General features: G+C 36.3%; 1 protein-coding gene and 1 non-coding gene across 2 annotated transcripts in view; both read left to right on the top strand.

Moving 5' to 3' along the window:
- The window catches only part of TMCO5A (transmembrane and coiled-coil domains 5A), a 13,391-nt gene extending 2,463 nt beyond the window's left edge, over positions 1 to 10,928 (top strand). Inside the window, exons 5-11 of the mRNA XM_006920599.1 lie at positions 615 to 686; positions 3,425 to 3,481; positions 3,951 to 4,010; positions 4,440 to 4,504; positions 5,583 to 5,637; positions 7,349 to 7,389; positions 10,730 to 10,928. Of these exons, the coding sequence (XP_006920661.1) occupies positions 615 to 686; positions 3,425 to 3,481; positions 3,951 to 4,010; positions 4,440 to 4,504; positions 5,583 to 5,637; positions 7,349 to 7,389; positions 10,730 to 10,928 (549 nt within the window). The remainder of the gene's footprint in view (positions 1 to 614; positions 687 to 3,424; positions 3,482 to 3,950; positions 4,011 to 4,439; positions 4,505 to 5,582; positions 5,638 to 7,348; positions 7,390 to 10,729) is intronic.
- LOC112469917 lies at positions 7,794 to 7,897 on the top strand. The gene has a single exon (XR_003042768.1). It is a non-coding gene; the product is annotated as a small nucleolar RNA U13 (small nucleolar RNA).
- Positions 10,929 to 24,667: the final 13,739 nt, after the last annotated feature.

The raw sequence follows: 24,667 nt of genomic DNA, 5'->3' as shown, positions 1-24,667 counted from the left end.
CTGAGCCTCATGACCTATATGCCCTGGATTCTCCCTGGAAGTATCAGGTGAAAACAGTAGGTGGGGTATTCAGGGTATTCAGTGATCCTAAGGGTTCCTAATTCTATTACAAGAAAATGGATTTTGACAGACACTCTGCTGAAGTGATTGACTGGAACCTTTGTGGTGAGAGGTTAATTTTACTTTCAACAGAGATTTTTTTTAAATACTTCCCAAGAATTCCCTTCTCCTTGCCCATGAACCCCTCTACCTCGACTTCTACTAAGAATTCAGTGGAATCCTTATAATTACCTACATATGCCTACAGCCCTGAGTGACCCAGCATGGATTAGGGGTTTAGGGAAGTACTCCTGTCTGAGTGGACTCTAGCTTTGGTGGCCAAGACCAGTGAGAAGATGGAGGTAGAAGAAAAATGTTTCAAGGTCACTGAGTATCCACCAAGAGACCATATCCTAAGGGAAAAAAGAGAGAGAGAGAGAGAAGGAGAGAGATTCTAGCAGCTTTTATCAAGGCTAACTTATCAGCCCCACCTACCAGAAAATGTCTTTGTCTTCTATTTTTTTTAACTGGATATATTTTTTATTTGAAATGTATTTTTTTATTTGAAACTGTAGCTTACAAGGAAATCATTTAAAGAAACCAAGTGTGAACAAGGCAATCTAAAAGGAACCCCAGAAGAGTCAAAGGTAAACAAAAACATAATTTTGAATGGGTTTGGGGTATGTGACCAGGAAACAAGCCTTCAAGTGGAAAAGATTGTCAAAGCTGAGATAGTTTTAGCCCATGTCAGGCTTAATTCTGGGCCACTGAGTGTGGAATATTCCCAGCCCTTAGTAAGGAATTTTACTCTGAAGCCATATATTTTGTTCTCTCTTCCATCAGAAAAAGCAGAACATGAATGCACAAATGCATCTATAACACTGGAGACAGTTGAAGTCCCTAGTTTAAATCTTGGCCCCAGCACTAATGTGGTATACGAAGCTGGACAATTTGGTAGGTTTCTCCCAGCCTCAGTCTGAAAATTGGATGATATTGTGTATATAAAATATTCTTTGCCCTTTTTTAGAAGGCTAAGACCTTGGAAAGTCACATAATTTCAAAGTGATTATTTAAAAGTCTGGTGAGGCATATGTATGAATTCATAGAGGCAGAGCTAGGATTCATAAATCTGCTGTGTGCTAGACAGTTTACATACCCTGGCATTCATTCCAATCCAGAAAAGAACTCATTCAATTGGTCATTCGAGTATTTAGTGACCTCTACCTGCTTAGCATTTTCTAATTGGGTTCCAGAGTTAAGAACCTGGGCACAACCACAACCCATCTGATCAAAGATATAAGAAGAATTCAAGACATTTATTTTATTCAGAGAGCAGATATAATTCTCGATACTTTCTGTAAAATTACATCTTTGTCCTTGTCTTAATTTCTCTTTAGCTTCTTAAATGCACACTTAAGTACACACTTAAGCCTACATTCTATGTATGAAGCCTCTGAAGATATAGACACACTCAAAATAGAAATAGAAAATGAAAAACAAAGAATTAATCTCCTATCTTCTGTTGGCCAAATTATGTTGACAGTCACAAGAAAATACAGGAAGTTCAAAGCCACTAAGTAAGCTTTCTCGGCCATGCTCATCCAGAAAACTTATCTGGAAAGAAAGATATCTGCATGTATATCAGGAAGAAATTAGAGCTAAGACTAGAAAAGATTATGAAATCCCTTGACTATCTTTGTCATATAACTACAGCAATCAGGAGATTAATTTTCTTCCTTTTTCTTCCCAGAACAAGCCTTCCTTACAAAAATCCCACCAGAATCTAATGGTGACACTTTACGTCTGGCTATGAAGGCTATTTCAGGTGTACTGAGCTGATAGACAGTAGATAGAGAGTTCCAGGCATTGTCAGAACAATGCCATTATTTTTCTGTCAGCAATCAGTCTAGCCTAGACAAGTTCTAGGGTATTATTAACCCTTTAATCACTTCCTTTTGCCCACTTGTTCTGTAGAGTTCTCACATGGTATCTCTAGCTCTATGAAATATACAGCATCTCTTTTGCTTCTCTTCTTCTCGCATGTGGGCGATCAGTTCAGCCATTTAGTAGGATGCCTGCTTCAACTCCTTGTGACTCAAATACTGTCTTGAAAATATAGCCCTTAGCACATTTGGCTGTCTGGCCTGGATATAATTGACTAGAGGGAAAAGGAACTGTTAGAAGAATTCAGATGTGAAATAATGGTACCTAGATGAAAGTGGAAATAATAGAGCTGAAAATGGAAGGAAAGATGTATACAGAATGTATACCAAATGCATCCATTACTCTCTATCTACTACTACTATTAATACTACCCATTTAAGCCATCATAATGTCTCACCTGAATGCTGAAGTAGCCTCCTAACTAGTCTTCATGCTTCTACTCCTACTCCTAAAAAATCAACTTTCCACACATAGTAAAGTATCCTTTAAAAACACATCAGATTGTGTCTTTACTTCTTCAAGCTCTCTCCTGGCTTCTCACTGCAATTAGAATAAAGAACCAAACTCTTTCTAAAAGCTACAAGGCCCTACATAATCTCGTCTGTGTCTACCATTCCATACCTCATCTTCTTCTTACCAGTCTTGCCTGTGCTCCAGCCCTATAACTTTGCCATATGCACCAAATTTGTGCTGCTTCGCTGTCTTGGCCCTTGCTAAAACTTCTGTATGGGACATATATCTTCCAGATCTTCATTTGTCTAATATTTATCACTTAGACTCCAGCTCAAATATCATCTCATCAGAGAGGCTTTAGCCAACCACCTATAATAGCTCTTACACCATCACACACTCTCATTACATTACTCTGTTTTCATTTCCTTCATAGCACTTATCATTTTCATGTTGACTTATTTTTATGTCCCCCAACTAGAATGTCAGTTCTGTGAGGCAGAGAGCCTACCAATCCTGTTACCATTGTATCCTCAGTACTCATCCTGCCCCCTCCCTGTCACTCCAGCACAGTGGCCAATATAGAAAAAGGCTTTCATCCAATATTTAAGGAAGGAATAAAGGGAAGAAGGAATACAGAGAGAGTAGAAGTGAGTGAGAAATGAATATGTAAAAGGAAAAGGAAGACTGAAGTTTTTCAAGATTGATTTTTTTCTAAGAGAAATAACTAAGAAAGAAGGAAGCTAAGAATTGAAGTTTAGGGGTAAAGGAAGCACAGATGAATGCTAAGAGGCTGAAAGTATAGAAGAGCAGGTTGACCAGGCAGCTACATAGGATGCTAGATGGTTTGACTCCTCTATTTAAAAGACATCTGAAATCATGCCTAATGTACTTCAACCATCTTTGAGATAGCCTTTCAAAGAGCATTTCAAAATAGAATCCTGTATGGTTTTCACCTCGTTGAGTTACCAGTCTCCTTTCCTTTTTATAGGCTAAGTTACAACAGCTGGAAGCTTCTTGTGATGACCAAGAGAAGGAGCTGACCAAGGTAAGAATAGTAACTTCAATGTTAGTTACTTCTTCCAAAAGAAAAAAAAAAAAGATAATTCTCTGTCAGATGATCTAATATATTCCTGAAATGTTTGAGTTATAATAAAATTCCAAATCCAGACCATTATGGAGCTGACGAGGGGGTGAAGAAAAGAGGATGAAGATAAATGCAGTTCCCTAGGTTACCTTCTCTTTAACATTTTTTACAGGGTACATTCTATAATCTGTATCTTCAACAAATTAATATCTATTCTTCTCCCGAGTGTTCCCAAATAATTCTCATAGGGATTATAAAATACTGCTTGTTCATCCTCAAAAAAGGAAATGAGTTCATATGTACAGCAAAAACATATTTAGAACAATCAGAAAAACACATTTAAGGTCTGGGACATAGGAGGAAATATGCATGTTCTTGTTCTTATAGCAATTTACTGCGATAAATTTAAGACTGAATTTTGGCTTCTCAGGCAATGGAAGACTTTGCGTTTGTGGCCCAGCTCTGTGAAGATCAAGCCCTCTGCATAAAGGTACAGCTTCTAAGTAAAGTGATAGCAAAGGGTTTGTTAAGGTGCTGGATGAAATGGAACCAAGCTTTTCAAAAAATACTGTCTGGAACAATTTTAACTCTTCAAGGTAGCATTAAAAGGGACTTTAGGGTCCTCAAAACTCTACTACCAATATCATTCTATTACTGACCCAGTCTCCCAACCTCTTTGCTCTTAAATTAATAATGAGCACTTTTCTTGTTTATAATCCCAATTACCTCAGAGCCTGGCCTAGTGGAGAAGTATAGCGAGAGGTCAGTAGTGGTGGTGTGGAAGGCTAGGAAAGGAGATAAAGTGGCAGTGGGAATACCAAACATTCATGTTACAATGTAATAACACATGCTTATTATGATTAGAAAAAGCATAAAGCTTCTAATTACTAACTGTGGTTTCTTTTATTTCTCTTTGAAGAAGTACCAGGAAACTTTGAGGAAAATAGAAGAAGAATTAGAGACTCGGTTCCTTGAGAGAGAAGTGTGAGCTTTGGCAAACAAAGGAACATCCTGGTTTTAGTGGTAACTCCATCTCAGCCTGGGTCAGAACAAACATTTCTCTGACCAATTCCCATTTGGAATTGAGTGAGCCCCAACATCACATATTGTTTCCCTCTGTTAGTGAGCTGGTTGACCCCCACCTCTCAACCATATTAACTTTAAAATGCAGGTCCTTCTCTCGTCATTCTCAAAAGACTTGAGAAACACATCCCCCTTCATAATTTTATCACATTATCAATTATTCAAGTTTATATTAAGGTCAAGAATATGTGCTTTAAAAAAAAGTTATTGGTCAGGCACCCTGATAAGTAGGACACTCCTGCTATCACAGAATAAGGCCTTAAAACCTAACACCATCCTTACTTCTCCAACAAATAAAAAATAAACTATGTGGGATAGAAATAAAACTAATCTCTAGACACACATTAAAGATATCATTATACAAAAATCAAACTGTATACTATATTAAATGATGAACATTACAAATTAGAAATGATAAATAAGCATCTAAATGGTGAGAAACCAAAAACTTCACTTCTATTTCTTGACCCTCTTTAGAAACTAAATCTTAATTCAGTCAAGAAGTATTTCCATTTACTAAATATTTTGGAATCTTGGGATAAAGAGAAAGATACCCAAAAATGCACACAGCCTCTAAACAGACCAAGTACACACTGTGTCCTGGAGACATAAGCACCAGGACTTGGAAATCCTCACCCCTCAAGGATTTCTTCAAGTCTCCTCAAATGCTTCCTGAGCAGTAGGTACGGCTTGAATACTATGCTAAGATTCTAGAACATGGCTGCCCAATAGAACTTTCTGTGCTATCTTACAGGTAGCCACTAGCTACCTACTGAGTACTTGAAATATGGCTAGTGTGACTGAGGAGCTAATTTTTTTTTATTTTAATTAATTTAAATGTAAATACCTATACGTAGCTACTGGCTATAAGAGGAGATGGCATAGCTTTAGAATACAAAAATGTTTTTAAATAACCATCACATAGTATGAATATTTAAGTGTACTTTATTCAATCCCTATTTTGGTTCTTTTCTCACAGATCAAAAGTCTTGAGCATGAACTCTACAAGAAAAGAGTGTAACAGCCAAAATAAGGTAAGCACTCCGCTCCAACTTCAGCTTCTCTCAGTGTCATTGCCTTTCTAAAGAATGTTTTAAATACAACAAGCTACCAAGCATATATCAATCTTACCATGTGCATTATCCAAGAACAGTATTACATATAACTGCAAGCATTCCAAACCTAAACAAACAAAGAGGATGCTAATGAACATCCCTTCTTTGCTGTCTTACAGGCATGCAAATGAGGTTCTCAGAGAAGCTAGCCTAAGACCAAAGACAGTTCAGAACATAAGCAAGAAGTAATATTAACTGAGGGTACACTCTGTGGCCAATACATGACACACACACTGCTCACTCCTTCCACATCCCACAATCACAGTACCTTCCTGATGATTCCCAACACGGTCCAAATCTTTCATAACATAGAGCGCCAGGCATCTATCATCATCTACCAAAGTTGTCCTGTGAATTAAAACATACGAAGTCATTGCTTATTTAAGATTCGACTTCAGTTTCTATTCATATTTAACATCAAGATGTCACCATAATATATGCAAGGGTCTGAAGGAAATAGAATTGAATGTAGAGCACCAGGCTACTTGGCCTACATGGCATTTTGTAGCAACAAATACATGGTGCTAAAACGTAGACTTTTTTAAAACTTTAACTTTGTAATTTATATTTGTTTTAGAGCCAAGATTGACATTCACTAGAAATTTTATGTTGTTGAGATATGTATTCTTCATAATCTCAGAAAAGAGAAATCATCTCTTTCTTAAAAGGAAATATCAATAATTGATCATTGTCCTTGGACATTCAAACGTTTGAATATACATTGACAATGTTCACAGTGGCAATGGTTCCCATTGTCCTGAACAAGTTATTCTGGTCCCGAGCTTGCATATTGCACTTAGCGAACAAAACTCTTAAAATTAACCTTTCTAGTAGAACCAAGCTTGGCATGCTTCCTGATGTTTCCCACCGTCTACCCACAGTAGCTCATCAAACTATTCCCTCTGACTACCTATCAGAGAAAAAACAGAGTTGTCTTGATCAAGATTATCAGAGCCCCATGATAGTTCAATGACCTATGATGTTTGAGCAATCTTTACAGAGAGGCAGCCTGAGCAACCAACCAGCTGGCATTCCACTCAACCTCACTCAAGCTTTAGAACCAAATTTGTAACTCAGCAAGTTTCTTTTTAATTCCAATTCTGTGAGCCACATTTCCACAATTTTAAATGATCATAATTCCTCTTCCTATTTATCTGACAAGGAAATTAAAAGGAAAATGAAATAACTAAGAAAATATTTTAGAAGAGAGATGCCACAGAAATCCAGGATATATCCTCATTTCTACATTTAATAGGTTTTAAAACATCCCTTAGAATAAGTTTGTGTGTTTTTCAGAGCCTTAAAGATCTCTAAAGATTACTGGCTAAATGGAAAATAAGGGTGCACTTAAGAGAGCCCAGAATCAGAAGACCTGGGGTTCAAGGCCTGGCCTGTTACTTACTAGCTGTATGACTTTGGGTAACATACTTTACTTTCTATGCCTTCATTTATTCCTATCAGTATATAAAAAGGTAATACAAAATTTTATACATATATAAATTGTCAAAGATGATCTGTTTATGCATATGAAAAAAATTATATTATCTAACTAATGGTTCACTACATATTATTTGACAGTAATGACAGCTTCCAGAAATTGCTTATTTATCAATGCCCCTTCTTCTCCCAGGAAAATTCTCTCCAGAAGAAGAGAACATGGTTTTGTAAAAGGTGAGTAAATATCTTTGAGTAAACTTGCAGGAAAACTGGAAGTTCTACTTAGCCATCCTGGCAGAGAGCCAAGTCTAGACAAGGAGAAGCTTGTACACACGTACACGTACACACACACACACACACACACACACACACACACACACAGAGTCAAGCCAACAAACTAGTGTGATCAATGACTACACTTCTCAGTTCTAATGTTATGGCTTCCTTGTTCAAAGGCAATTACTAATCTCAACTTTCCCATATTAGAAGTCAATGGCCTAGTAGCAATCAGAAACATGAATCGTATCACCTAAAAGAGACGTAACAAATCTCATACTTACTTCCTTTTCCCTTTAACAATTTGAATTAGCTTGATGTATCTGGTTCCCTAGCGACATCAATAGATTAGAAATGGGAAGATCCTTTTTTGTCTCATAAGCATGATGATTGAGTTTTCACACTGTTGTGTGTGATGGTCCTCCTTCACACCTTGTTAAAATGTCATCGTATTAACTCTCTGACATAAAAAAAGAGAGAGATGGGACAAGAGCTTCTAAATGCAAGTATACCACTCTCTAATAGCAGATAAAAGAGAAAAATTATTGTGAAAAAGAGATAGCACTAACACTATCCGACACATAATAATTGCTCAAAAATACTTGTTAAACTAAATAAGAACTCAAGATTCAAAGAACTGAGTAAATATTAGTCCTGAGGGAATCACTGTGATAGCAAAGTAAGATTGGTATTCATGAAGCCCCTGAATTTTCAAGAAAAGATCAAATTATGTTCAATATAATCTATTTAAGAAGACATAGAGAAACATATTCAAAGTGGTGTGAAATATGATTTAGAAAGAGTTTCATCAAAATGGTTAACATAAAATTATTGGTGCTTAAAGGTCAGCTCCAATTGTCTGGAAATTTTGTTTAAGGAGGATACCCCTTCATAGCATATAAGTAAAATATTACATATTTTGATGTTCCTAAAAACAATGTTCCTGGAATAACTAGCAGAATTTTCCCTAGAAGTCCTAGGCTGTCTTCACCTGTAATTAATATCAGTGCCCAGCATGGAATTACCTGTGTAGTCTTCCAGGATAAGGACTGTCTGCCTTAAAGAGAGTTGGTATACTGACGAAAACTGCAACTCTAGCTCGTCACATCAACCTACAAATTCTTTTCCTCTTGTTCTCTTCCAACATCTGTGGGGGCACTAGTATACTGGGCACTGACTCAAGAAAGAAGAAAGCTAGGTTAGTCCTAGGATTTTCCCTGGAAATATCATCCCAGAGATGTCTTCTCAGAATCTTTTCATGAATATTATATCCAGCTTTAGAGAAAGTGGTGGGAAGAGGTATGCAAAGAGCTTCTGATTCTAATTCTGACCAGGATGCTGTTCTATAATGGATCCTGACTCCTGTCACCAAGATAACCTCTACAGGAAAACTTTTTAAAAATGGCGGGAAGGGGCTATTTTTGACTGGTAAGTGGAGATACATAGTGAATTTGTCCTGGGGCAGGAGGCAGGTCAGCACAGCTGGATAAGGTAATACAGAAAAGAAAACAATGAAGGTTTGCTTCTGAAAATCATATTAAAACCACCAGGGCAAAATAATTTATCAGTTAAAGAAGAAATCAAGACCACCATAGGAAAATGTATAGAAATTCAATGGGAAATATTAGAGGTAACATGAATGAAAGCAGAGAAATACCACAGTCATGGATAGGAAGACTTACTATCATAAATATATCAGTTATTGCTAAATGATTAATAGAGTCAATTCAATTCCAAACACCCCAAAATATTTGTCATGGAATTGAATAAAATGATTCTAAAAAATAACGTACTTGAAAAAGTAAAAAATCAAAAATAACCTTTAAAGATGAGCAAGGGGTGGGTAACATGCCCTTCTAGATATCAAGACAATATGAAGCTATAGTAATTATGATAGCGTAGTATTACCACAGGAATGGGAAAATTTACCAATGAAACAGAAGAAAAAGCTCAGAAACAGTGTACATATAGAACTTTGATATGTGACAGTGATCGTACGTCAGAGGGGAAAGGAAAAATTGTTCAGTAAATATGGTGGGGGGAAATGGTTATCCAAGTAAAAGAAGATTGGATTACTACTATACAGTATATACAAAAAGCAAGCACAAATGGGTTTCAAATTTAAATGTCAAAGGAAAAATCTTTTAAAACTCAGAATTAATTGTTTACTGCCATGTAACAAATTACTCCAAAACTTGGTGGCTTCAAACAACTAACATTTATTATTTCACAGTTTCTGTGGGTCAGGAATCTGTGAACCACTTAGCTAGACGGTTCTTGCTTAGGTTCTGTTATGAAGCTGTAGTTAAGATATTGTCCAAAATTACAGTCGTTAGAAGGCTTGGCTAGGGCTAGAGGATCTATTTTTAAGGTAATTTATATACACATCTGGAAAATTTTGCTGGTTGTTGGCAGGCAATCTCAGTTCCTCATCACATGGACTTCTCCATAGAGTTGCTTCTGTGTCCTCACAATATGACTGCTAGAGAGTTAAGTTTCCTCCTGAGAGTTAAGGAAGAAGTTATGAAGCCTTTAGTATGTAGTCTCTAGGAAGCCATACATTTTCACCTCCACAACAGTATATTCTATTTTGGAAAAAGTCATTAAATCCAGTCCACACTTCAGTGGAAAGGAATCTCTCGATTGAGGAGAACTATCAAAAAATTTGTGGACATATTTTTATCTACCACAAACTCTTAATAGAAAATAGGAGATCTTTTAGGCCTACATATATCAAGAACATATAAAGAACTCCTACAATTAATAAGAAAGCCCAAACGACCTAGGAGATAAATGGCAAGATTAAACACAGTAGACCAATAAACCTATGAAAAATTGTTAGGCATCGCTGTTCAGAAAAATGCAAATAAAGACCATTATGAGATATTATTTTATACCCATTTGATTGGCCGAATTTTCAAAAGCTGATCATATCAAGTGTTGGAGAGGATGCAGATTCACAGAAACATATACCCTGCGGTGGGGTGTAAACTGGTGCCACTACTTTGTAAAAACAATCTTCAGAAACAAAAAAAAAGAAAAAAGAGAGAAAGAAAGAAGATAATTTCCGATAGTAATAATTAAAAGAAAAGAAAACATGGTGATGGGGGAGAGAGTAGCTGGTAGGCCAGCTTATAGAAAGGGACTGCCTTTATAAACGGTTGTTGAAAATGGAACACAATGAGCAAGAGACATTTGAATATCAAGAAGGAGCCAGACATGCATTTAGAGATGACTTATTAATTTGTTGCAGGCTTTCTAACCTCTGGTTAACAGTTTCTTGGCTTTCTCTTTTCAGGATTTTTCGATATCTTTTTTTCATCACCTTATTTTTCATCAGACTGCTGGGCTACTTATTTTTCCATATAAGTTTTATAAATCCAGATGTCTTTATCAACACACTGCCCAAGATACTGAGCAGGGGCATCTTGTGGAAGCTAAGATGCTTCCTCTTTCCATCTCTCACACTTGAGACAGAGGACGTGTTACCCCACTGATGCTCGAGAAATATCCTTGAGCGAAAGAAGCAAGATGTGTCAGTCTTAGGAGATGGCAGAGCTTGCGGAGGGAAATGGTTCTCTTCAGTTTTCCCCTTGAGGTCTGCCTCCCCATGTTACCTTTCCAAGATTGACCTTGCCCAGTAAAGAGCTCTGTCAATAGATTTCTGTGGCTATATGAATAAGCTAAACAGTACCAAATAGTAAAAAACTAGATCATTTTTAGAATAATGTCATAGATGTTAAGCAAACTTAACAGTAAATCTTAAATCTTAAAAACATAAGAAACTGGATCCCTGCAATGCAGAAGATTGCTCACTACTTATATTAGAATTGTTTTGCTTGCAAGTGACCTTAACTAAGCTAATTTATAAATTTATGGGACAGGGGGCGGGGGACAAGTATTATTTCATGGAACTAAATAGCTGGGGCTTCAGGCATGGCTGGATCCAGAAGCCTCAAAGTGATGTTACTGAGTTTCATCCTCTCCCTTTTCTCTTTAAATGGGCATTCTCCTCTTGGTGGCAAGATGTCCTTGGGGAGGTGGGAAGAAGAGACAGATATATCACATGTGTACATGGTGAGTCCTACAATAGAAAAATGGAGTGATTCCCCATGCCTATGTCCAATAGGAGGTGACATCAGATCCATGGATTATGCTAGTCTGAGAAAGAGAATGACATGCCAAGCACTAAATAAACTGACTGTATGTCAGCAAGGCCACTCTTTACTGAAAAAATTAAGTGTCTTCTACCCTAGATGAGTATTTCAAATTGAAATAACCAAATAGATGTACCACAAAAATTGAAGCGTTGTTAATCTGGTAAATTCTTTCTTAACTCCAGGCTTCAGAGAAAACTAAAGCCTTTTCTCCTGGCAATTATTAGAGTAATGCACAAATATTGGTAGTCTGACAATACAAATAACTCTGAGTTATTTAGCCAGCACTCTAAATGGAAATATCTTCCACCATGTCAATAAGATTTGCATTGCAGGCACTGTTTGTTTCTGAAATGAATGGCAGTAGAATTCTGGATCCAGTGGAATCTGGCAGTTTCTTTCTACTGGGTGGTCAATGCTTCATTAAAACTGGACTTTATTCTTGATAAAAGGGAAAGATAAGGTGTGGCTGGCTTCCATTTACCAGTACTCTGCCACATGAGAGAGCAAGAAATAGACACCTTCTAAACTCATGAATTTGAAACTGGGATCATGGGGGGAAAAATCTTTCACACATTATAGTTTCAGAGTCATTTAAAAAAACCTTTAAAAATGTTTCCTTTCATGCATATTTCATTATCGCTATATTTTCTCTGCTGTGGCTAAGTTGTATAATGCTGAGAAAATATCTCAAAAGTTATTACAGAGGATGCAAATCTCTAATGATGGCTTAAAACCCACAGAATCCCCTTTTTATTGTTTAAAGTAAAGGTAAATGCTGACTATTGTTTGGGGTCATACCTAGAATACAGTAGCTGAGAGAGAGAATTCAACAGATGTCTGTCTGCTCAGAGGGTAGGACAGCCATTTAAAAAACTATTCCCAGAAAGCAGAGAAAGTCTGCAAAACAGTTTCCACCATAAAACATCATTACTGTACAAAAAAGATTCTGTGATATTTTAGATGGTTTTATTAAAAAAGAAGAGGAGGGGGGAGAGGGGAAGGAATAGAAGGAAAGGGGAGGGAGGGAAGGAGGAAAAAAAGGAAGAAAAATGTGTTCATCTCCTGCTGGTGTAAACTTAGACAATGAACTGCTGTTTTATGATTTTATTTCATTATGGCTTCCTTAAATGAGTTTAAAATTTTTAATTTTATAATACTGAAAAGCAGAGGTCTTCTAAAAGCAAGGTTCAATGGTTAAAATCGCTGTTTTAAAATTTTTCTGCTAAGACGCAAAACTAATAGAAGCTCTTCTGTGTTTGCAGTGAAAACTAGGAAGGAAGCACTTACATGCAGCATGGGGTCAGAACCTGACTAGAAACAAGCGTAGCGGAGGTACGCTGCCATTGGCTGGGCAATATTTACAGCTGAGACTGGCTATAGGTGCCAGCAGCCGGCCTCTCAGTGTCTTGATCATTGCAGACAACAGAGCAACTTGCTTTTTAGCTCTGGAGCTGTGCACTTCCCTCATGACTGGACAATAGCCGCATGGTTCCCTCTGGAACAGTAGAGGGCACTGTTCCATGGTGCTTAGGACATCTCCTTAGAAGCTATTTCTTTACGTAGGTAAATTATATTCCTGCTAGATGCAGACCAGATAGAGGAAGGTCCATGATAACGGCAGACCTGTCCCATTTTTTTCACAGGTTCGTAGACCAGAGCGGTTTGAACATCAAGAGCATAGATGATATACATAGTACATGTTTGAACATCAAGAGCATAGATGATATCCATATCCCGAGGGCTGAGTCACCACCTATAATTATAACCTGTGTAAAATCCTCAGAATATGTGTCCTGAGTAGATTTCATTACATAATCTCTGTCCTTATTTCTATGCCCACCTGGAAGCAGGACTCCACACTTTGATAAATCCCCGAAATAGATCTCACTCCTCTGTGCTACATGTTAATTTTTATAAACATATAAACTTAAGATTCATAAAGACAGAGAAAAAGGATGCATTTTGCTCATCGCTCTGCAGAAAATAAATCAAATTCCCCTTGGTAATGTTTATTTTTTCTTTTCAAAGTCCTCTCTCCTCCCAACTCTTTAAATGATCTACCTTCTTTTTCCTTCACACACCTTTAAACAAAAATTTACTGCCTAGAATCATTCAGCACTTTCTCTCAGATTATATTTTCCATGTGACAAAACCAAAGTTTAGGAGTCACCTGGAGAGTAACCTGAGTTCTTTGTACCACACACACAAAGATGCCTCAGCAGACCCAGAAAGAGCACAGATGAGTTTGCCATGACACTCACCCACCCCCTTTATAACAGATATGATGTTAATGATGATAAATTCCATTTATTGAGCACTTCCTGTGTGCCAGGCACTTTGCCAAGTGTTCCTCTTCATTATTGTATTAAACACAATCTTCCAAGGTAAATATTATCATGCCCAATTTATAAATATGGAAGCCAGTTCTGAGAGCAAATAAAATAACAAAGGTTCTGAGTTGAAATAACCAGGCTCTATGCCTATGGCTGGTTTCAAAGCTTGGTGTGTTAAATCCCTATTATTGACAGCTGATGTTGACCAGATAGCTAGCCAGGGAGAAGAAGGGGCATAGTCCAGAGTGTAGGGATGTTCACCCACCTATGAAGGGGAAAATCCCAGCCATGGTTGCATTTATAGAATTAGGCACTAAGGAGATTCCCAAACAAATCATAGACTCATAGGATTGGCAGGGAATTTAGAGATTGCACATTCAAAACCAGTGAAATACTTTCCCCAGGATCACACAAGTAGTTAGTAACAGAACCAGGATTCAGAACCTGGTCTCTTGAATCTTTTTTCAGTGGTCCTCCTAGTAAACTAGAATTTCCCAACTCTTTACAGTAGGACACTAACATAATGGAGATCTTGTTGCAATTGTTATTTAAAACCAACATCAACTTTACTCTCCTGTCTTCTAAGGTAAAGGCATAATTCTTACTTCTGGGAAAATTAATCTCCACATTTCTCTTCCTGCTCCTATAGAAACTAACAGGGAAGGCAAAAGAAAGGGTGACACTGAGAACACGTGAACCTTTTTTTAGCAAAGCACATTAATAAATCTTGAGTTATGCAAAGTGTGAATTGTGGAGGAGTAGTAAGTGCTAGAGCTGAAATGCTCTTAATAATATACAAGGAATTTTTGTCACATCTGGGAGGAGAAGCAGCAGGAGAGAAAACTGAACAACATGAGACACTGAAATCCAGGTTGGTGAAAATGAAAAAGCAACTTTTCAGAAGACTGGGAAAGCTAATACTCAATGTTATTTTCTTTTCTAAGTGGTATTTCCACATGCTTACTTCAATCTCCAGTAAAATCTACCACACATAGTTGTAAATATTTGCCTCTACAAGTTGCCTTTTGTTGACTCTTACAAGTGAATTTTGAAAGAAAAAAATACAATTATGTCTCAAGATTGAGTCAATGCTGGATCAGAGATAAAGAGCTCTGAAGTAACTAAGAGAAAAACATTTGCAGAAATCTTCAGGAAAAAAAAGAACAGGACAGCGGGAAACACATCTTATTAGCTAGTATCAAAGAGTGGGTGGCTCCTGGTGACATCTAGATTATAAAGAATCTTCTACATCATTTTCTTCTTTCCTCTTAGCTCTCTCCAAAGAGTCAGACCAATGTCAAGGAGCTTTTCTCCTATATTTTCTTTTAGGAGTTTTATGGTTTCAGATCATATTTTTAAGTGTTTGAGTTGATCCATCTCGAGTTGATTTTTGTGTATGGTGTAAAATAAAGGTCCAATTTCATTCTTTTGCATGTAGATATCCAATTTTCCCAAAACCATTTATTGAAAAGACTGTTTTTCCCTATTGTGCACTCTTAAGGCCTTTGTCAAAAATCAGTTGACTATATATGCATGGGATGAATTCTAGGCTCTATTTTGTTCCACTGATCTATGTGTCCCTTTTATGTCAATAGCATATGTTTTGATTACTAGAGCTTTATAATACAGCTTGAAATTAGGAAATGTGATGCCTCTGGTTTTGCCCTTGATCAAGATTGTTTGAACTTTTTTTTCCAGATGAATTTTAGGACTTTTTTCTATTTCTGTGAAAAATGCCATTGTAATTTTAATAGAGATTGCATTGAATTTGTAATTTACCTTGGGTATTAATTCTTCCAATCCATAAACATAAGATATAGTTCCATTTGTCTTCAATTTCTTTCCTCAGTGTTTTATAATTTTCAGATCTTTTACTTCCTTGGTTAAATTTATTCCTAAGTATCTTATTATATTTTTTGATATTATAAATGGAATTGTTTTCTTGATTTTATTTTTGAACCAAACATTATTAGTGTGTAGAACTACAACTAATTTTTGTATGTTGATTTTGTATCCTGCTACTTTACTGGATTCGTTTATTAATTTTTTGGTGGAGTCTTTAAGAGTATATAAGATGATATCATCTCCAAACAGAAACAATTTTACTTCTACCTTTCTGATTTAAATAGCTTTTATTTATTTTTCTTGACTAATTAATCTAGCTAGGACTTCCAGTGCTATGTTGAATTGAAGTGGTAAGAATGGGCACACCTATCTTGATCTTAATGACAAAGCTTGCAGCTTTTCACCATTGAGAGTATGTTAATTGTGGGCTTGTCATATATGGCCTTTATTTTGTTGAGGTACATTCTTTCCATAGCTAATTTGTTGAGTTACCATAAAAGGATGTTGAATTTTGTTAAATGCTTTTACGCATCAACTGAGATGATCATATAACTATCTTTCATTTTATTAATGTGGTGTATTGCATTTATTGATTTACATATGTTGAAACATCCTTGCATTGCTGAAATAAAGCCCATTTGACCATGGTTTATGATCTTTAGAATATGTTGTTAAATTTGGTTTGCTAGTATTTTGTCAAGGATTTTTGCATCTATGTTTACCAGGGATACTGACCTTTAATTTTCTTGTCATGTCCTTGTCTGGCTTTGGTATCAGAATACTGCTGGCCTTATAAAACTAGTTGGAAGTGTTCTCTCCTCTTCAATTTTTTGGAAGAGTATGAGATGGATCTGTATTCTCTTGGTAGAACTCATTAGTGAAGCCATGGTCCTAGACATTTTTTGGTTGGGAGAGTTTTGATTATTAATTCAATCTCCTTACTTGTTATTGGCCTGTTCGGATTTTCCATTAAAATATTTTTTATTGAAGTAAAATACACATAACAGAAAATGTACTATCTTATCATTTTTAAGTGTACAGTTCAGTGGTATTAATTACATTTATGTTGTACAGCCATCACCACCATCCATCTCCAAAATTCTTTTTATCTTTCAAAACAGAAACTCTTTAACCATTAAACAATAACTCCCATTCTCCTACCCTCAGCTCCTGAAAAACACCATTATACTTCTGTCTCTATGAATTTATCTACTCCAGGTACCATATATAACTGGAACTGTACAGTATTTGTCTTTTTGTGACTGGCTTATTTCGCTTAGCATGATGCTCTCAAAGTGTATCCATGTTGTAACATTTGTCAAAAATTCCTTACTTTTTCAGGCTAAATAATATTCCATTGTATGTATATATCACATTTTGTTTATCCACTTATCCATCTATGGACATCTGGGTTGCTTCCACATTTTAGCTATTATAAATAATGCTGCTATGAACACGAGTGTACAAATATCTCTTTGAGACCCTGCTTTCAATTCTTTGGGTTATATACACACAAGTGGAATTGCTGGATCATAAGGTAATTCGTTAATTTTAGGGAACTGTCATACTGTTTTCCATAGCAGTTATATGACTGTACCTTCCCACCAAGTGTGCACAAGTGTTCTAATTTCACTGCATCTATGCCAGCACTTATTTACTTAGTATTTTTAATACAGTAGCTATTCTAATAGGTGTAAAGTGGTGGGGTCTTTTTATGGTTTTGCTTTGCATTTCTCTAATAGTGATGTTGAGCATCCGTTCATGTGTTTATTGGCCATTTTTATGGCTTATAAGGCCATATCTTTTATTCAAGTCCTTTGTCCATTTTAAATCGGGTTATTTGCTCTTTAGTTTTTTAAGTTTTAGGAATTCTCTACATACTGTGGATAGTAATCTTTTATCATATATAACTTGCAAATATTTTTCCATTATGTTGGTCGCCTTTTCGTCTGTTAATAATGTCCTTTATGCACAAATTTTTAATTTTCATGAAAGCCAATGTGTCTATTTCTTTTGTTGCCATGCCTTTGATATTATATTCAAGAAATCATTGCCACATTCAATATTGTGAAGTTTTGTACCATGTTTTCTTCTAAGAGTTTTATAGTTTTAACTCTTATGATCTTTGATCCATTTTAGTTAATTTTTGTATATGGTGCTAGGTAAGGATCCGATTTCATTCTTTTGCATGTGGGTATCCACTTTTCCCAACACTGTCTGTTGAAAAACTGAACTTTCCCCATTGAATGTTCATCTTGTTGAAAATAATTTGAGTACATACACAAAGGTTAATTATGGGCTCTCTATTCTGATTCATTTGTCTATATGCATGTCTTTATTCCAGTACCACACTATTTCAGTAGTGTACCACATAGCTTTGTAGTAAGTTGTGACATCAGGAACTTAGTCCTTCAACTTTGTTCTTTATTTTTTCAAGATTATTTTGGCTATCCACTGTTCCTTGAGACTCCATATGAATTTTAAGATGGGTTTTTGTATTTTTGCAAAACAAAAAATAAAAAGTCATTGTGATTGTGGATTTTGGTAGGAACTGCACTGAAGTTGTAGATCATTGGGGTAACAGTAGCATCTTAACAATATTGTTTCAATTCATGAACATGAGATGTTTTTTCTATTTATGTCTTTATTTCTTTCAGCAATGTTTTGTAGTTTTTATTACAAAAGTCTTTTGCCTTCTTGGTTAATTCCTAAAAATTTTATTCTTTTTAAAGCTATTGTGAATGAAATTGTTTCCCTAATTTTCTTTCAAATTGTTCATTGTTAATGTCTAGAAATGCAACTGATTTTGCATGTTTATTTTATATCCTACTACTTTGCTGAAATTGTTTATTAGTTCTAACAGGTATTTTGTGAAATCTTTGATTCTTTATGTGTAAAATAATCTAATCTGTTAAAAGAGGTAATTTTACTTCTTCCTTTCCATTTTATATGCCTTTTATTACTTTTTCTTGCCTCACTGCTTCAGCTAAAATTTCCAGTACTATATTAAATGTAAGTGATGAAAGCCAGCATCCTTCCCTTGTTCCTGATTTTAGAGGAAAGGATTTCAGTCTTTCACAACTGAATATGATGTTCACTGTAGGTTTTTTATATATGGCTTTGACTATTTTGATGTAGTATACTTCTATTCCTAGTTTGCTGAGTGTTTTCATCATGAAAGAATGTTGAATTTTATCATGGTTTTTCTGTTAATTGAGATGATCATGTGGTTTTATCCTCATCCTGTTAATGTGGTCTAATATATTAATCAATCTGTCGAATCATGTTTGCACTCTCAGAATAAATCCTATTTGGTCATTGCACATAAGCCTCTTCATATGCTGCTGAACTTGATTTGCCAGTATTTGGTTGATAATTTTTACACTGGTGTTTATAAGAGAAATTCGTCTGTAGTTTTCTTACAATGTTTTTGTCTGAGTTTGATATCAGGGAAATTCTGGCCTCATAAAATGTGTTAGAAAATGTTCCCTCTTCATTTTTTTTGGAAAAGTTTGAGAATGATTAGTGCTAGTTCCTTAAAAGTTTGTTGAAATCCACCAGTGAAGCCATCAGGTCCAGGGCTTTTCTTTGTTGCAAGATTTTTGATTATTGATTCAGTCTCCTTACTTGTTATATACAGATCTATTATATAAAATCAGTTTTCTATTTTCTCATGATTCAGTCTTGGCACATTTGTATTTCTAGGATTCGTCCATCTATCTAGGTTATCTAATTCGTTGGTATACAAATGTTCATAGCACTCTCTTATAATACTTTTTTATTTATGTAGCGTGGGTAGTAATGTCCCCACCTTTATTTCTGATTTTTGTTACCTGATTCTTTTTTTAGTTATCTAGCTAGAAGTCTGCCAATTTTGTTGATCTTTTTGAAGAACTTTTAATTTAATTGATTTTCTTTGTTTTTCTGTTCTTTATTTACCTCTGTTCTAATTCTAATTTAATCCTAAATCTGTACTTCACAGATGGGCTGGCTCGCCCAGCTTCCTGTCACACTTAAGTTTGATGAATGGCCTTCTACAGAGGAGAGCTCCACAATATGTCCCTAGAAACTCCCTCCAAATTGGCATCAGTCCATATTCAACCAAAATAAGCTCTTTCAATTTGAAACTTTTGATATATTAATGTCTGTAGCTATAGGAGCTAGACTGGTTATGGGAAAAAATAAAGGGGTTGTATAAAGGCAATAATGAGTGGTGGGTGGCAAGGAACCATTCTATATATTTTCTTATCACTTTAGTAGCTCATCAAAGAGGAAAATGTTAGCATATCCTGATTTGTTTTTGACTCCTCTAAATTTCTGCAATTACAACTTCCCCTTAAGTTCTGATAAAACTTTTTTCCCTTTGGAGTTAAGGAACTACATAGAGGAAAGAATAAGACTAGAAGAGTGGACTATTAGGTATTAAATGGTACTAGATCTTTATAAGCAATAGCTCTCCCTTCCTCTACCTATTAGAGCCCACTCCCGACTCACATACGGTCAGTTTGGAAATAAGAAACCAGCCCCTGAAAGAGAAGCAGGCCTTGCCCCTCTCTAGTGATCGTGGTGCCAGTGACATAGGAAAGGTCACTATGGAGATTAAAAAAAAAAACCAAAAAAACAAAAAAAACTATTTTTGCCAGCCACTCCTTTACCATGCTCTTAGAACTTAAGGCCATCGTCAACACAGTGTTTCTACATTATTCTCTTCCTTCCTCTTCATTCTCCCAAGTCAGAAAAAAAAAAAATGTGATTTAGTAAAATTATTTTGCACTCTATAATCAGATTTTATCTCTCTTCCTTTTCTCTGGTTCTGCCTGCATCCCATGGGCAATAAAAGTCAGAAAGTTCCTCATTAACAGATCCTGGCATTTCTCACAGAGTCCAAACAGGCTGATCCCAAATAAAGTGTCTAACTTCCACTCTGCCTGATACAGAGCTGCTCCATGACTATTCCGCTGTCATCTTCCATGCAGTTCAGTCATTTCGTAGCAAATGAACCTCAAGAGCCCAGCAGTGTATCACACTGCTGCAAAATTATATATTACACACACACACACACACACACACACACACACAATCTTTATGCTGGTCTGTGACGACTCAGAAAAGATATAAGAAATAGGCAAAAAGATATCAAAATCACTTTTCCAGAGACACAATGCTGGCCTGTTATGCAAGCCAAAGAAAAGTTTATATTCACTTCATCCACATGGTGGTGCTAGCCTCAAAAAAATGGCCCACAAAGGAAATGAAAACAGTTTTACTTTCTTCTCACTGATTTAAAGCTGTACACTGTGGTCAGGACATCACTACTCATCAAAGGGGACACATTAATTCTGCAAATAAGCATCTAAAAATGACGAGTTGATGCTAATCTCCATTCCCACTCTACTTCCCAGTGGGAATAAAAGAAACGAAATCTATTATTTTCGACTCACAAATTCAATTTTTACCAACCTTGGGGCAGAAGAGTGACTCATGCTGGGCTGTTGGCTGTGTACAACCCTGACGTAGAACCTTATTATGCCTGAGAGGTAGCTGGTCAACTGACTGTCTAAGGTTCTTCACTGGGTTCTTGTAAGTGCTGCTGGCAGTCAAAGAAAATGGCAACAGCAAACACCTCACTGGTGTCACTGAATGAAAGAAGGCGGGTTCAATGTGGGTGCCTTCCAAACCATTAGGCAGAAAAGACTAGAAAGTCTGTTTTGAGCTTCTCGACCCAAAAATACACTCTCCACATGTCATATGACCAACTCTCACCAGTTGCCTCCTCTTTTTGTGGATTTTAAATCTTCCATTTAAATGTTTTTAAAGCTCAGAGGAATCTCATCAAATATGCTAAATAGTAATTAAACAATGTAGAAGATGTCAAATGGAAAGAATTACCAGGGGTATAAACAAATGATTTTTTTAAAATACAATACCTGTCAACACCAAAAGCACTCTCAACTTTAAAAAGAACTAACAAAAGTTCATTAATCGTCTTCTATAAATCAGCACTTACCTGATGCTGATACAGATAACAATGACAACCATGAACACAATGAAACAGGTCCAAAGTGTTTTCAGACTTGACCCTAGACACTGGCAGCTTCCTGACACCTGTGATTTGGCAGATAACACAAGGTGTCACGTGCAAATATACCCAAATATCCCCCTCTGGCCTGCCATAGACATTTGACCCTTTTACCTGTTTAAAATTCCCAACTTTAGTGAAGAGTTGATAAGAATACATTATCTCTATACCTTCATTCATAAAGCATATATTTTAACAGAGAAGGAAGGAAATACTCAAGGACAAATTCTCATCAGAATGAAGGAGTTCATTAGACTGGCTAATTCATCCTTGGAATAGCAAGGAGCTGGATCCTGAGGAGATGTCATATGGGAAACTAAGTGTCAACAAAGTCCAAAGAGTTCAACAGTCATAAGTTCTGAAGCCAAAGAATGACTTATGGTACAAGCAAGACTGAGTCGGCAAGAATTTTTCCATTTATCATAGATCAGACATAGAAAAATGATGGTTCACAGGTTCAAAATCACAGTTGCATTTTGTTCAGCTGGCACAGACTCTGTGTGTGTGTGTGTCTGTGTGTGTGTGTGTATGTGTATGTGTGTGTGTGTTTTTGCATTTGTTTAAAATATTTTAAATTCTGGAGATGCCATCTAAAATCTAGATTTTGGACTTCTCCTTAAAAAATGAAAAGTCCTGTCGACACTGGACAAAATTCTCATATGTCAATAATTACAAAAAGCTGAGAAATAACAGCTAAGTCAACAGAGCATATGGCCATTTGTTCACCATAATCCCCATTAACCCTATTGTGACAAACTTTGTCTGCCATCAGTGCCACCACCACTCCCCTTTAAGTCCTAATCCATCTTGATTCCTGAGGTACACATATAGAGAAAGAATCCTTAAAAAAAAAAAAGGTGATGATGCCAACAGCGTAGGGAGGTACCAAAAGACAGATAACTTTCTGAAAAGGACGTGGTCAGAACTGACAGAACTAAAGAAATCATCTAGAAAAAAATTAATATAGCACAGCTCATACCCAGCTAAGCAGAAAACACAAGGGGTTCCAGAAACTCAGAGCAGTGTAAGAAGAGAAAACTAAAACACCATATGATGTGATGAGAAAGTTATCCTGAATCTCAGCTTTTGATTTATGAGGAGGCAAACCACAAGACTTACTAACAAGTTATATGAACCTTAGAAATAGTCCAAGGCTCCCTGTGTGGCAAGGATGAAGCCTGTGTTCTCTTTCCCACAGCTCATGGATGAGGAGTGATGGAACTGGGCTACAATAAAGGAGGTTTGGTTTAGGCTGAACAGGAACAAGTCATGTTCTAGAATTATATACATTAAACTCTGAAATAATTGCACAGAATTATAAATAATTTATGCTTAAACAATTTGATCCTGAGTCTTAATTTATAGAGGTGACTGAGTGACAACATGAAGAGGTCAATGCCCCTGAAAGAAAAGTTTATTACTACTCGCAGTTCCCCTAGAAATAAGAGGCATAGCACACCATGCAGGACGCCCTGGGGAAGCACCAGAATTGATCAGGAGGCAGAAGTGGGGGAGAGGAGAAAGTATGGTCTACAGCCTTGATTGTATTTTTCATGAAAAAGGCAAGGCAGAAAAGGGAAAATAGCTTAGGATTGGCTACTTTGAATAATGTTGGCAGCCCCTGGACCATAAGGAGTGCCTCTAGCTGAATGGTACCTGGCCCTGGGTGGTTAGTGCAGGGTAAATATTGGTTTGGCGTGTGAGAGTTAGATAAAGGAAATGACTGGGGGTATGGATTTGGGATTGAACAGTTTGTACTATGATTTTTGTACACTTGTGAAAGCTAGATCATAAGGGAGATATAAACAACTCTGGTCATTAGTTTGACCCTGTGACTGATTAATGGATGTCAAATAGACAAATCTAAGAAAACACTTAGATAATTGAGGGAATTTAAGAAGCCTTCAGTCCCTCCATTTTGTAAATGAGGAAATTTAAAGATGTAATGTCATTTGTCCAAAATCCAATGAAGCTTGTTAGTAGTGCTGCATGAAATAGAATTCCCATGCACTACTCCTGATTCTGTGATTTCTCTACTACACTCTGTTGACTTATGCTAATATGCATACTTACTTATGCGATTCACTTCGTTTCTTAAGAATCTAAAGCAAGGATTGGCAAACTTTTTCTGTGAAGGATCAGATCATCAATATCTTAGGCTGACAGATCATACAGTCTCTGTGACAACTACTCAACTCTGCCATTGCAGCACTAAAGCTGCTTATAGACAATACATAGGCAAATGGGTGTCTTTGCACCAAAAAAAACTTTATTTATAGACACTGAAATTAATATTTCAGATTGATTTTTACATGTCATGAAATATTCTTATAAAATTTTTTTTCCAGTCATTTAAAAATGTAAAACTATCCTTAGGTTACAGTCTGTACAAAAATAGACAGCAAGCTAAGTTTTGCCCATAGGCCATAGTTACAAACCCTTGGTCTAAATAATATCTGTACACTTCCTATGAAATCTCATGAATGGACCAGATGACAGTTCACCACTCTAGGTCTTATTTTCTCCATTGATAAAATAAGGTAACTAGACTCTCAGGTCCCTTGCAGACCTGTGACCCTGAGGTTTTGTCAAGGGCATTCAAATACACAAATGAGCTGTGAAAGGGGATCTGTGGACTCTCTTTCATGAGACACTATTAAGAAATACCTCTCTCAGATATCTCCAGGAACCAAAGTAATTCAGAAATTATATTGCAAAGAACATTAGATACACAGAATTTTAAAGTAAAAAAATATATATATTCATGGAATGGTAAGTTTAGGGAACAGGATTAAATGAACTTCTCTGTTTCAGGATTT

Source organism: Pteropus alecto, unplaced genomic scaffold (genome assembly GCF_000325575.1).
Source record: "Pteropus alecto unplaced genomic scaffold, ASM32557v1 scaffold86, whole genome shotgun sequence".
Classification (NCBI taxonomy): Eukaryota; Metazoa; Chordata; class Mammalia; order Chiroptera; family Pteropodidae; genus Pteropus; species Pteropus alecto.
The sequence above is the reverse complement of the archived record's forward strand: the minus strand, read 5'-3'. Positions and strand labels throughout refer to the sequence as shown.